We start from the raw sequence: 14,555 nt of genomic DNA on the forward strand, positions 1-14,555 counted from the left end.
CAGTCACGTCCGACTCTTCACGACCCGATGGACCATAGCACGCCAGGCCTCCCTGTCCATCACCAACTCCCGGAGTTTACTCAGACTCATGTCTGTGGAGTCAGTGGAGGATAGCAAAAGGGAGGACCAGGGTGGAGTTGGAACATCCCGTGGAGGAGAGCATGGCTACCCGCTCCAGTATTCTTGCCTGGGGAGTTTCATGAACAGAGGAGCCTGGTGGGCCATGACTGAGCGGCTGACACTCACTTTCACCATGCAGCGGAAGTCTGGCTCAGGAGACGAGGTGGGGGCAGCACTCCTCTGAGCCGGGGAACTCGAGGGGAAGCCAGGCAAGGAATCCAACAGCTCACGGCAGTCAGCGTGTTATCAACTCAGTGTCTGTGGGTCTGGGACTGGGCCGGGCTTGGCCGGGAGCCTCTGCTGCCCGGTCCCTCTGCTGAGCAGAACCAACCGTGTCTATTATTTTGGGGTCCCCATTGTGCTCAGGGAGCCCAGTTCTGCAGGAGCTGCCCCTGTGGGCCATGCCTTGAGAGGCTCAACCCCCTGCAAGCCTGATGTAGGGCAAGCGAGACACCTGGGGTCAGATCTGTGTTTATTAAGCCCCATTCATGGAGGCTCGCCGCTGCCCTGCTCTGTCCTCTGTGCAGGGGGGCACAGCACTGAGCAGGCGTGCCTCTGCCCCGAAGGGAGGGGGCGAGGAAAGTGCCCTAATTACTCCACAAATGAGATCCCACAGAAACCTCCAGGGGGCTCACAGCTCAGAGCACAAAACCCATCCCCCACCTCCACCCCACAACTGTCCCATCTCAGACGACAAGGGTGGAGGGCAGGTCAGTGTACCCCACCTCCCCTCCTTCCGGGCACGGGGGTCAGACCTTTCCTGCCCCTGGAGGTCAGAAGTGGCTGGGGACTTGTGTTGCCACTTACAGGTGAGCGGGGGTGATGCAGGTAACCCCCGGGGCAGAAACTCTCGGAGCTGCCCATTCAGGGACACAGGCGCCTCCTGGAGCGCTGCTTCTAGGGGCTGCTGCAGAAACAGCACTTTGACTGGGGTCCAAGCTGGGAAGGGCAGATAAATTGAGTCCCAGATGGTCCCAGATGGTCACAAGCTGCTGGCCTCCTCACCTTCCCCTCGTTTCGAACAGGAGCTAGCCAAAGACCGGGGCCTGATCTCATTCCAGCCCAGATGTGGAAAAAGTGTGGTGTCACGGGTGTGTATCTTGGCCTTACTGTGATAAGTGGGTGCTTACGACGTGCACCAGGCCCTGAGTCAGGCTCCGGACACTCAGGGAATGTGATAAGCACGGCTCTGTCACCACAACACGGACATTCTACTTAGGGGAGGCTGATGCTGAACCAGGAAGTGACTAAAAGAACATGACCCTGTTAGAGAGACTGTGCTGGAGTAAGCAGGTAAGGGCTTCTCAGGTGGCTGAGTGGTAAAGATTCCACCTGCCAGTGCAGAGGTCGTTGGTTTGATGCCTGGGTCAGGCAGATCTCCTGGAGAAGAAAATGGCAACCCGCTCCAATATTCCTGTTGGGAAAACCCCATGGACACAGCATCCAGGCAGACTGCAGTCCACAGGGTCACAAGGAGTCGGACACAACTGAGCGACAGCCTACTCGCACGCAGGCACGCAGATAGGGCAGGCCCGGAAAGAGACCTGGGGGTGGCTTTCGTGACATGAGAGAAGCCGTTTTGGTCTAAGTCATTGGGGGTCTAAGACTGGCCACCGTCCTTGCCCTGGACCAGGTCTCAGTAATTAATGATGTTAACGGGACACAAGGATGCAGAGACGAGCTGTCATCAGGCAACGGAAGTGACAATGCTGGACAAGACATCAGTTCTAAATATGCCCTGTTTTGTTTCAGTGGTAAAGACAAGCCCGATGACTCGATCACCAGGCCAGCTGGAACCTGAGGGATGGTCTCTGACCCATATGACCTCAATTAACTAAAGCTTGGATAGCCCAAGACCCTTCACGAATATGCATGTACCCTTCCCTTAAAATAGGGCTTCCCTGATAGCTCAGTTGGTAAAGAATCCGCCTGCAATGCCGGAGACCACGGTTCAATTCCTGGGTCAGGAAGATCCACTGGAGAAGGGATAGGCTGGAATGGGTGAATTTAACTCAGACAACCATCATATCTACTACTGTGGGCAAGAATCCCTTAGAAGAAATGGAGTAGCCCTCATAGTCAACAAAAGAGTCCGAAATGCAGTACTTGGGTGCACTCTCATAAATGACAGAATGATCTCTGTTTGTTCCCAAGGGAAAACATTCAATATCATGGTAATCCAAGCCTATGTCCCAACCAGTAGTGCTGAAGAAGCTTAAGTTAAACAGTTCTATGAAGACCTACAAGACCTTCTAGAACTAATACCCAAAAAAGATGACCTTTTCACCATAGGGGACTGGAATGCAAAAGTAGGAAGTCAAGAGATACTTGGAGTAACAGGCAAATTTGGCTTTGGCGTCCAAAATGAAGCAGGGAAAAGGCTAATAGAGTTTTGCCAACAGAACGCACTGGTCATAGCAAACACCCTCTTCCAATAACGCAACAGAAGACCCTACACATGGACATCACCAGATGGTCAACACCAAAATCAGATTGATTATATTCTCTGCAGCCAAAGATGGAGAAGCTCTATACAGTCAGCAAAAACAAGACCGGGACCTGACTGTGGCTCACGTCATGAACTCCTTATTGCCAAAATCAGACTTGAATTGAAGAAAGTAGGGAAAACCACTAGGCCATTCAGGTATGACCTAAATCAAATCCCTTACGATTATACAATGGAAGTGACAAATAGATTCAAGGGATTAGATCTGATAGACAGAGTGCCTGAAGAACTATGGATGGAGGTTTGTGACATTGTACAGGAGGCAGTGATCAAGAGCATCCCGAAGAAAAAGAAATGCAAGAAGGCAAAATGGTTGTCTGAGGAGGTCTTACAAACAGCCATGAAAAGAAGAGAGGCGGAAGGCAAAGGAGAAAAGATACACCTATTTGAATGCAGAGTTCCAAAGATTATATATATCTGTGGATATATTCTTTGGACTATCCAAGGAGAGATAAGAAAGTCTTCTTCAGTGATCATTTAAAGAAATAGAGGAAAATAATTGAATGAGGAAGACTAGAGATCTCAAGAAAATTAGAGATACCAAGGGAACATTTCATGCAAAAATGGGCTCAATAAAGGACAAAAATGGTAGGGACCTAACGGAAGCAGAAGATATTAAGAAGAGGTGGCAAGAATACACAGAAGAACTGTACAAAAAAGATCTTCACGACCCAGATAACCATAATGGTATGATCACGTACCTAGAGCCAGACATCCTGGAATTCGAAGTCCAAGTGGGCCTTAGGAAGCATCACTATGAACAAAGCTAGTGGAGGTGATGGAATTCCAGTTGAGCTCTTTCAAATCCTAAAAGATGATGCTGTAAAAGTGCTGCCAGAAAATTTGGAAAACTCAGCCACAGATCCAGCCAGTCTACCCTAAAGGAAATCAGTCCCGAATATTCACTGGAAGGACTGATGCTGAAACTCCAATACTTTGGCCACCTGATGCAAAGAACTGACTCACTGGAAAAGACCCTGATGCTAGGAAAGATTGAAGGCGGGAGGAGAGGGGACGACAGAGTATGAGATGGTTGGATGGCATCACTGACTTGATGGACTTGAGTTTGAGTAAACTCCGGGAGTTGGTGATGGACAGGGAGGTCTGGCTTGCCACAGTCACAGAGTCAGACTCGACCGAGTGACTGAACTGAACCCACCCCAGTATTCTGGCCTGGAGAACTCCATGCACTGTATAGCCGATGGGGTTGCAGAGTCAGACCCCATTCAGGGACTTGCACTTGCATTAATTTGGGAAAGATCCCAGATGTTCTCCTTACTTGCTGCAGATAATAAATCCTTCCTTGTCCTGCTCTTTACCTTGGTGTGTCTTTCAACTCAGTTCAGTTCAGTTCAGTCGCTCAGTCGTGGCCGACTCTTTGTGACCCCATGAATCACAGCACGCCAGGCCTCCCTGTCCATCACCAACTCCCAGAGTTCACTCAAACTCATGTCCATCGAGTCCGTGATGCCATCCAGCCGTCTCATCCTCTGTTGTTCCCATCTCCCCCTGCCCCCAATCCCTCTCTGCATCAGAGTCTTTTCCAGTGAGGTAACTCTTCGCATGAGGTGGCCAAAATACTGGAGTTTCAGCTTCAGCATCAGTCCTCCCAATGAACACCCGGGACTGATCTCCTTTAGGATGGATTGGTTGGATCTCCTTGCAGTCCAAGGGACTCTCAAGTCTTCTCCAACACCACAGTTCAAAAGCATCAATTCTTCGGCACTCAGCTTTCTTCACAGTCTAACTCTCACATCCATACATGACCACTGGAAAAACCATAGCCTTGACTAGATGGACCTTTTTTGGCAAAGTAATTGTCTGTGCTTTTGAATATACTATCTAGGTTGGTCATAACTTTCCTTCCAAGGAGTAAGCGTCTTTTAATTTCATGGCTGCAGTCACCATCTGCAGTGATTTTGGATTCCCCCAAAATAAAGTCTGACACTGTTTCCACGGTTTCCCCATCTATTTCCCATGAAGTCACCACCCCCAGAAAAAAGAATCCAGTTTTGGTAGCAACTGAGAACGAAACGAAAGGGCTTTGTGTTAGAGACTGAACAGCCACTGTGGCTAGGGTGTCAAGGGAAGTGTGTGTTAAGTGACAGACCCACAGGTAAGGAAGCTTGGTGTAGTCGAGAAAGAGAAACGGGGAACCCAGAGAGAAGCGGGTGGGAGGGATGAGGATGAGGAGACAGGCGGGCCCGGCCAGGCGGAGCCTCGTGGTGGCGGGCAGAGGAGGAAACCCCGCACAGACGCACGAGGGGAAGAGCAGGCCACGTGGGAGGGCTTCCTGGAGGTCAGCGGTGAGGGAAAGCAGGCCAAGCCCCAGGCCTGGGTCCTGTCACTTCCTGGTCCTGTGACTTCGGGGGAAGCGCTTAACGCCTCCGCCCCGGGGTCTGCTCTGCGAAAAGGGACGGTGACAGCCCGCCGGCAGGGCGGCCTGGAGGCGGAGGGTGCGTGGGCAGGTGCGAAGGGGCCGCGCCGGGCCCGGGGGGGGGCTAGTCCCTGGGGTCCGGAGGTCACCGGGCCGGAGGCGGCGGAGCGCCTCCCCGGACGCTGGTGGAGGGGGCGCTGCGGGAGGCGGGCGTGGACGGCAGGTCGCAAAGGACCGCGGCCGCAACCCTTGGCGGCTGAGAGGACCGCGCGCTGGCTCTTTAAGAGGCCGGCGGGCCGCCCCGCCTCCCGGAGACCCGATTGGCTCCGTCCTCTGCACTCGCCCCGCCCCCGTACCGGCGTAACTCCGTTTCTATTGGCTGCTACCGGCTGGGGGCGGGTCCCCGCGCCGCCGCGGGCAGGGACGGTGGCTGTTTTTGCAGTTTTGGCGGAACGCAGAGGACGCGCCTCCCTTCCGGGTCGCGGCTGCCGGGAGGGCCGCGCGGGGTCAGGCGGATCGCGTGTCCTGATCGCGTCTCCCGCCCGGTCTCCCGAAGCCGGCCTCCCGCGCCGCGCTCCCCGCGCCACTTTCCCGGCCCGAGCGCCGGAGGCCCAGGCCCGCGGCCTTTGGCGGGGTCCGCGCCCGGCGGCGGATGGGCGGCCGGGGCCCCAGGTAAGGGGAAGTCCCTGCTCTGCCCCAGCTGCGCGAGCCGATCCCGAACGTCCCTGTCCCGCCTCCTGCCGCCGGGAGCGGGCCTCCCGCCCAGAGGCAGGCCCAGGGCCGCCGGGGAGACCGAGCTCCCGGACCCTGCACCCCAGCCTGTGCGCCGAGACGTGTCTGCGAATGGTCACCTCCGGCTCCCGCGTCCGAGAGGGTGGGGGTGGGGGGTGTCTCCTGGCAGGGGCACCGGGAAGTGCCCTGTCGTCGCTGTGTGGTGGGGATCGGGCCGTGGGGCCTCCCGGACGGTCCTCCCACTGTCCAGCAGGGCTGGGCCGCCCTCTCTCTGCTGCTGGACGTTCATCTGTCCAGCTCACCACATTGGCTGTCCCCCCGAGAACTGGGTCATGACCCGCCCGGGCTGGACGTCCCACAGACACATAGACACACAGCTGAGGGCCATTTCGGATGGAAGGGGTGGTCAGGGAGGGCTCCTCAGAGGAGCTGGCCCAAAGGATGCGATCTGGTTGCGGGCTGGGAGAGCACGCAGCCGGCCAAGTCGAAGGGAATCTGCAGAGGTCGGGCCAGAAGGCACAGGGCTGTCTTCCCTCCTGGGGACTCCTGGTAGGGTCCACCCCGTTCCCCAAGGCTGGAGGATAATGGTGGTGAAACGCTCGGTCCAGGATTGAAATCTCCGTGAGCAGCTGGGGCCGGCTGCCCTGAGTGGTGTTTCCACAGCAGCCCGTCTGCTCAGGGTTTTCTGTTTCTGCAGGGCTCCCATCCAGGACCTCTGCACAGACTGGGGAGACCCAGAAACTCAGAGGCTGAGGCTCAGAGAAGTAGGGCCCTTCTGGCCCAGGTCCAGCACGCAGGGCCCACACCACGGGCATGATGCCCACAGGCTGGCCGCAGACAGAGGGAGGGCGAGAGGGTGGGAGGAGGTCTCTGGAATGGCAGCGAGGTCAGGAGCGTCCTCCCCAGGTGGAAGAGACAGTCTGTCCCAGCGTCCCTGGTCCTGAGCGGCACGGGGCTGCCCAGGGCACTCAGCGTCCCAGGAAGTCTCCCTCTCTCCGTGCCCTTCGCCAGCCTGCCCTCCTGCCCCCTCTCTCCTGCAAACCCCTCGCTCTGGCACGGCCTGGAGCTCACCTGTGGTGGGGGAGGGGAATGGGGGGGCCTCCGATGGTCCCCCTCAGCCTCCTTCTGTCTGTAATGGGACAGCGGCTGGCTGCCTGCTCCTGGAGGCCGGAGTGGTGGCCCCACGGGTCAGCACGCAGAAAGTAGGGGCCCAGAGCGCCCACCGGAAGGGAGGGGCGCGCCTGTCCTGTTGCTTGAGTCCCAGCTTCAGTCATTTTGTGAGCTCTGACACACTGTGGCAACCTACTGTGAGTCATGTGATTGCCACCCCTGCCTGCCCCAAGTTCACTTGTTACCAGCACCCTACCCTGGATCGGGCCTGGGGGGCCCTGTGTCTGCAGGGGAGACACCGAGCCCTGGGACACCCCCCTGGGAGGGGCCCTGGGCCCTGGAGGTAGGCTGGGCTGCAGGGCTCTCCTCTTCCCCAGCTCTTACAGGGAGAGCGGGGCCGGGGCGGGGGAGATAGGCGCGGCGGGCACCCACCTTCCCCAGCCCAGACTCCGGAGCGAGTGGGGCTTGAACCCACACCCCCAGCTCCCGCTCTGGGGAGAGGTCGGCAGTCCCCTTGTGTGTGTGGTCCTGTGGAGACTCCCTTCTCCGCTCTTGCCTGATCCTTCCAGCAGCCTTGCTGGTGGGGATGCTACGGTCCCGTGACACTGAGAAAGGGAAGAGACTGGCCCAAGGTCACAAAGGCAGCACCTGGCAGAGCCAGAAGGTCAAGCTGGGCATTTGTTAAGATTTCAGAATGCAGGGTCCTCCCCAGCGGTGGGGCTGGGGCACCTAGCTTCGGGCGTGGCTGGGCCCAGGGGCTCCTGCCCGGTGCTGTCTGCGTCTCTCCTCCTGTTCCTCTGTCGGCTCTCGTTCCACGTGGACTGCAGTGTGAATGCTCCCTGGGGTTGCAGAGGGGGTGTTGTAAGTCGTACCAACACCCTGTGCATGGAGACGGGGGTCCTGAGGCTTCCTCCAGGGAAAGGGGGTGCCGGCCACGCAAAGCCTGGAGAAGTCCTCTAGCCGCGCTCCCACTCTGTGTGGCCGCCGTCCACCCACGGGCCCCTCTCGGCTGTGCGGGGGTCCCTGCAGGACACGAGGCAGCCCTGAGGCCACCCTGCCGAGGGGCGCGCACTGACCACGTCACCCCCGCTGGCAGCCACTGGCTTACGGTCAGCGGCTCCGGCTTCTGGTGCTGGTGAGGGCCTTTGTTATGAGCACAGGGCATCAGGGAGGCCCTGCAATGATGGAGCACCTGCTGAGCGATCGTGGGGACACTGTCCTCACCTTAGCAGTCCCAGGGACACCCCCCTCACCTTAGCATCGCGAAGACACCGTCTGCAGTTGGCCAGGCCGCTGCAGGCGCCCTGAGGCTCAGGTCGGAGCCTGGAATGAGCTTCCCGTGCCCTCTGCCCTCACCGCTACTTGGGTCCATCTGTGGGTCCTGCTGGCCGACCCTCCCAAAGGGGTCCCAGGTCCCACCACTCCACCCCTGCCGCCCCCAGCAGGCCGAGCGCTCCATCTCCCTGCCCCCATCCCCTGCTTTGGTGCCACCTCCACCGTCTCCCTCCCCCTACCGTTGTGCTTAGAGGGAGACTGGCTGGCCAGGCCGCCCTGTCTCCTCTCTCTTCTGGCGGCAGTGTGCCCTGTGCCCTTTGAACGGGCCAAGACTGCTGCCCCTGCCGTTGCCTCCACTGCCCCCTCCCCGGGATGTGCTCTGCCCAGATTACCCCCGTCCAGCTACTTCCAGTTACTTAGGTCTCAGTCCAAATACCGTTGTGTCTGACAAGCCCGCCTGTGGCAGCGCTCCTCTGCATTCCGGCTCAGCTACTGAGCAGGGCTGAGGTGATGAGGTGGACGGGCTCTGCCGCCTGCTGCACAGCAGTCTGTGCCGGCTGACCTGCTTGTCTGAGACCCAGACACCCTTTCGCCCTGGGTTCCATGACTTCTGCCTCGTGGTCCAGAGTGGCTGCTGCTGCTCCCACCACCACACCCACAATTCCAGGCAGTGGGAAAGGAGGAGGGCTGCCCTGAAAATTGGCACACCTTGCTGCTCACAGCCAGCTGGACGCAAATTGGTCACGCAGCCACAGCCAGCATGGAGGGGAGCTGGGACAGTGGCTCTGCTTCTGGGAAGCCTCGTGCCAGCTAGGACCCATGGCTGTGCTGCGAAGCAGCGTGGACCCTGGGCACCCCGGCACTCTGTGCTGCGTTTCCCGGCGTTTTAGTTTGTTCCCCTCCTGCTTCTCAGCACGTGCCTCTAGAGGTTTGGTTTGTAAGCACGAGTGCTTTAGCACCTTTAATCCCCTTTAACACCTCCTGGCCTCCTCATCAGGCTGCCAAGGGGGACTGACCCCAGAGCCGCTGGTGGCCTGTGTGGGAGGGAAGGACAAGGGGTTCTGAGCCCCCGGTCCAGGCTCGCCCACCCCAGAGTCTTCCCCAAGCGCAGGGCTGCCCCTGCACCCCCCACCCTGGCCTGCACAGCGGGCGCCGGCCCCCCGCAGGGAGCATCCTGGGCTGCTCGTGGCCGACCTGGGCACTCAGCGCGTAAACGATTCACCTTCCTCGTTGTTAAAAACCTGCTGAAGCCATAACCCACCCACAAAGGCACCCCACTCACAGGCGCGTGCTCACAGCCAGCACACCCACGCACCGACCCTGCCACGGGCCTGCCGCCCTCCACCGGGCGCCCCTCCCCGGCCTCCACTCAGCCTGGTGCCTGCCAGGCCGGGACAGGGACTCGCTCCTGTTTGTGGGCAGCGTTCTAGTGTTGGCACAGACACCCTGCTGAGCGGGCGTTCTGCTGATGGTGGCACTTGGGCTGCTCGCGCCCCAGGCTGTCACGCACTGCCGGGGGCGGGGGCGCCGGGTCAGGAGCGCGGCCTGTTCAGTCGTCGTTTTCAGTGCTGGCACCTGTCGCGTCCTGCTGCCGGGCCCCGCGCTCCCTGCAGACACCCCCTCCTGCCTTCTGGGCTGGGGACCCCAAGACCCTGGTGCTGCTCACGTGCTGACTCTCCCCTCCCCCCACAGGGCTGGCTGCTGGCAGGATGGACACCCGGGACATGGGGACCAGTTCGCCCCCGCCTCTGGCGCCCAACATCAGTGTGCCGCACCGCTGCCTGCTGCTGCTCTACGAGGACATCGGCACCTCGCGGTGAGGGGCACGGCCCTGCCCGTGAGAGGGGCTCCCTGTGGGCGTGTGTGTGCATGCGTGTGTTGGGGGGAGGCAGGCACAGCCCTGTGTATTTGTGTGTGTGTGTGTGTGTGTGTGTGTGTGAGGCAGGCACAGCCCTGTGTATTTGTGTGTGTGCATGCGTGTGTGGGGGGGAGGCAGGCACAGCCCTGTGTATTTGTGTGTGTGTGTGTGTGGCAGGCACAGCCCTGTGTATTTGTGTGTGTGTGTGTGCTGTGTGTGAGGCACAGCCCTGTGTCTGTGTGTGTGTGTGGGGGAGGCAGGCGTGCTGGGGTGCAGACAGCCCCACCGCTGAGCCGCCAGCTGTGCCCGTCTTCCAGGGTCCGGTACTGGGACCTCCTGCTGCTCATCCCCAATGTGCTGTTTTTCATCTTCCTGCTCTGGAAGCTTCCATTTGCTCGGGCCAAGATTCGAGTCACCTCCAGCCCCATCTTTATCACTTTTTATATCCTGGTGAGTTCATTCCAATCGGTGACAGAAAACCCAGTTCCACCTGGCTTAAGCAAAACAGGGAATTATTAGCTGTCTTTGTAAAGAATAACTAGCTTCAGGTGTGGCTGCATCCAGGGGTTACCTGACGCTGTCAAGACCCTCTCTTTGCATGTCCACTTGCCGCTGGCCTTACCTTCACATGCGTTCTCCCCGCACAGTATCAAAAGCATCCAAGAGCAGCTGTGTGCTGACCTCCCTGAGCTGACCCCCTGCCAGCTGCAGCGGAAGGGCATCACTCAGTGGTTGCACACTGCAGACCTGGCGTTGCCTCTGAGTGGCCCACCTGGGACCCCTGTTCATCCCTGACTCGCAGGGAAAGAGACACTCTGGGCCTGGAAGGGAGGGGTCAGCTCAGCGAGACTGCATGGACCAAGGAGGGTAGTGGCCCCAGGGAGCAAACTGGGAAAGTATGGCTTGAAGGAAAGGGGAGTGGGTGCCAGGTGGGGGTGCCCAGCGTGTTCTGACCTCTGGCTGTGCCAAGAGACCTGGGGCCAGCGGCATGGCCCCTCTAGACCTCAGTGCCCATCCTCCAGATGCGCTGTGGATCTTTTCAGCTCACGGTGCTGTGAGCATGCCCCCAGTGGGAGCACACAGAGCTCCCGCCCCTGGCTGCCTGGCACGCGGCGGGCACGTGGCCCCAAGTGGTGTCAGCCTCCCGAGGCTGGACACGGTTTTCCAGGCTCAGGGGTCAGATGGTACAGTCTTGTGCCCACAGAAGCGATTCTGGGAGAAGTCATCCCCTGGTGTGACCTCCCCTCAACCCTGGGTCCTCTCTGCCTCCCCAGGTGTTCGTGGTGGCGCTGGTGGGCATTGCCCGGGCGGTGGTGTCCATGACGGTCAGCACATCAGATGCCGCGACGGTGGCTGACAAGGTGGGCCTGGGCCTGTCGGTGGGGGCACTGGGCGCCGGGAGGGGCGCCGGCCCCAGGGCTGACGCTCTGCCCCACTGTGTCCAGATCCTGTGGGAGATCACGCGCTTCTTCCTGCTGGCCATCGAGCTGAGCGTGGTCATCCTGGGCCTGGCCTTCGGTGTGTGTGCCCCTGCGGCCTGCGCCCACCCCAGCCCCGCCCCCGGCACTGGCCCCGCCCCGGCCCCGCGCCCGGGCGGGCCCCGCCCCCTGACCAGGACGTTTGTTCCAGGGCACCTGGAGAGCAAGTCCAGCATCAGGCGGGTGCTGGCCATCACCACGGTGCTGTCGCTGGCCTACTCCGTCACGCAGGTGAGGGGCAGGGGGCAGGCAGCGGGGGCCTGGGCGTGCACTGCCGCTGGTCCTGGGCGGGGGCGGCGTCAGGACATCAAGTGCAGGGGCTCAAACACTGCAAGCCGCGCGCTGGGCGCCTCGGATTCTCATCCACCAGGCTGGACCTGCTGTTCAGCAAGCAGCCGGCAGCTCTGCGGGTCCCCCCAAGGGCCGGCCTCCAGAGGGCCCTCTGCTAGCGGGGGGACCCCCGCCTGGGGGCGGGCTGCGGCGGAGCGGAGGCTGGAGCGGGGACGGAGGGCCTCAGTGGGGGCGGGCTGCGGGAGCCCCTGAGGCCCGCCCCCGCCCCCCGCAGGGCACGCTGGAGATCCTGTACCCCGACGCCCACCTGTCGGCCGAGGATTTCAACATCTACGGGCACGGAGGCCGCCAGTTCTGGGTCGTCAGCTCCTGTTTCTTCTTCCTGGTGAGCCGACGGGGGGCCGGGGCTGCCCACGGGGCCTGGGCGCGCTGCTGAGGGGCTGGGCGCCCGTCAGCCCCGCTGCCTCCACAGGTGTACTCCCTGGTGGTCGTGCTCCCCAAGACCCCGCTGAAGGAGCGCATATCCCTGCCGTGTGAGTGCCCGGGGTGGGGCCGGGCGTGGGGCGGGGGTGGCTGGGGGTGATGCGGGTTGGAGGGTTGCGGGGTGGTTGGGGGTGGGGGGTGATGGGGTGGGGAGTGGTTGAGGGTTGGTCGGGGTTTGTGGGGTGGTTGGGGGGTTTGGGTTGGGGGTAGGGGTGTTGGGGAGTGGGGGGGTGGGTGGGGGTGGCAGTGGTTGGGGGGGTCGGGGGTGTGGTTGTGGGTGCCCCGGGTGGGCCCTGGCCCCGGGCAGGGCCTCACGCGCCCGCCCTGCAGCGCGGAGGAGCTTCTACGTGTACGCGGGCATCCTGGCGCTGCTCAACCTGGTGCAAGGGCTGGGGAGCGCGCTGCTGTGCGCAGACATCGTCGAGGGGCTCTGGTATGTGCGGGGGGGCGGGGGGCGGGGGGCGGGGGGCCAGGAGAGGGGCGCAGGTCCCCCGCTGCAGCCCTGACTCGCCCCTGCCCCCAGCTGCGTGGACGCCACCACCTTCCTCTACTTCAGCTTCTTTGCGCCCCTCATCTACGTGGCCTTCCTGCGCGGCTTCTTCGGGTGAGCCGCTCACGTGGGAGGGATGCGGGCTGGGACTTTGAGCCGGAGGCTGTGGGCGGGGTCGCTTGCCTGCGCGCAACCCCGCCTCCAGTCCTCCGTCCTCCGGCCTGGGGCTCAGGCGCCCAGGCTTCCAGGAGCTGAGGAGGCCGAGGGTGCGTGTGGAGAGCATGCCCATGCGTGCGCGCACACGTGCGTGCCCAGTGGGTGGTGGCGAGCGGGGCGGGCGGGGGTCAGAGGGTGGGCGCCCGGCGCTACGCACACCTGCAGGTTAAGGCCCACCGTTCCCCAGGATGGACTCCGTCCACCCACTTGACGTGAGAAGGCAGGTGCTCCCCGGGTTGACTCGCCTGGAGCTGGGGGGCTCACACGTGTCCCAGTGGACCTCAGAGGGCAGACAAGGAAGGGTGCCTCGAGGGTTGGGTGTTAGGGGCCCAGCCCCAGCAAAAGAGGGCCTTCTGGACTCACGGAGGCCCCCTGACTTTCTTCCCCACCAGCTCGGAGCCCAAGATTCTCTTCTCCTACAAATGCCAAGTGGATGAGACGGAGGAGCCGGACGTGCACCTGCCCCAGCCCTACGCGGTGGCCCGGCGGGAGGGCCTGGAGGCAGCCGGGGCGGCCAGCACGCAGTTCGACTCGGCCGGGGTGGCCTACCTGGACGATGTGGCCTCCTTGCCGTACCACACCGGCAGTATCAACAGCTTGGACAGTGAGCGCTGGAAGGCCATCAACGCCTGACGCAGCCCCCCGGGGGGCCGGACTGCAGGGAACAGTGAGCGCTGGAAGGCCATCAATGCCTGGTGCAGCCACCCCGGGGGCCAGACTGCAGGGGACTGGCCGCGGTGGGCCGGGGGCAGAGAGTCCCAGCAGAGCAGACGAGGGGCCCTGCCCACCCTCCGTCCCCACCTCTCTTCAGCCAGGGCCACTCCCCCTCCCAGCCACCCCTGCCCCACTCAGGGACGCGGCCCCGACCGTGTGTCCCAGGGCCGGCCGGCTGCCGCCTCCCTGCAGCCTGGGCCCCGGGACTGGACTGGCCTCCTCACCGCCCACCCCTGTCCCAGAGCCCGCGCCAACGGGTGGGCTGAAGTGTGTCTATTTTCCTGATCTGTTTTCTAATAAAAAGGAACAGAGTGGACGGTGGCGGCACGGAGGGTTGGCGGGGCCGGGCGCTGCCCGTGCCCCTGGCGGGACGGTCCTCACTCTGCCTGCCGGGTGGCCCGTGAGGACTGGGGGCAGCGTGGGTTTTGGGGGGAAGCAGGATCAGACTTCTCCCTCCTGCCAGTCCCCGCACTGGCAGGACCTCGGGGCGCCCAGGGAATGGTCCCCGTTGCCCTCCCATCAGGACCAGCTTTCAGCTTCCAAGGAGCAGCTGTGTGCTCGCAGCTGGGAGGGCTCGGGATGTGACTTTCCTTACCTCTCAGAGATTCCTTCTTATCAGCACTAAAAAAGCCTTAAGAGTTTCCAAGGCTGGAAACTAAAATTCCACTATTGGGCACCAAGAGGAAGGGGGGAAAAAAAGTAGGCTCAACAAGCTGAAAACATCGACGATGGGCAGAAGAGAATGGGCCACCCGGGGCGGCGGGGGCATCTCCTCTGGGGGGAGGACGTCGGGTGCTGCGGGCGCGGCCTCCGCCCAGGGCTGCAGGGGCGAGGCCCCGCCCTCAGCAGCTGCTGGAGACGCAGCTTTAATAACAGCCCCTGGGCGGTGTTTTAATAACAACTTC

General features: G+C 61.5%; 1 protein-coding gene across 2 annotated transcripts; it reads left to right on the forward strand.

The window, feature by feature from the left end:
• The first annotated feature begins 4,888 nt into the window (after positions 1-4,888).
• On the forward strand, positions 4,889-13,966 carry TPRA1 (transmembrane protein adipocyte associated 1). Of its 2 annotated transcripts, none has more exons than XM_069562147.1 (11): positions 4,889-5,094; positions 9,813-9,936; positions 10,296-10,428; positions 11,253-11,339; positions 11,424-11,496; positions 11,608-11,687; positions 12,022-12,132; positions 12,220-12,280; positions 12,561-12,663; positions 12,754-12,834; positions 13,329-13,966. In XM_069562147.1, exons 2-11 carry the CDS (start codon positions 9,830-9,832, stop codon positions 13,567-13,569), a joined length of 1,077 nt encoding a protein of 358 aa, XP_069418248.1. In that variant the 5' UTR covers positions 4,889-5,094; positions 9,813-9,829; the 3' UTR covers positions 13,570-13,966. The 2 variants fall into 2 exon arrangements, with proteins under 2 accessions (XP_069418248.1, XP_069418247.1); XM_069562146.1 differs by having other exon boundaries at positions 5,010-5,675.
• Positions 13,967-14,555: the final 589 nt, after the last annotated feature.

This window comes from Ovis canadensis, chromosome 19 (assembly GCF_042477335.2).
Source record: "Ovis canadensis isolate MfBH-ARS-UI-01 breed Bighorn chromosome 19, ARS-UI_OviCan_v2, whole genome shotgun sequence".
NCBI lineage: Eukaryota > Metazoa > Chordata > Mammalia > Artiodactyla > Bovidae > Ovis > Ovis canadensis.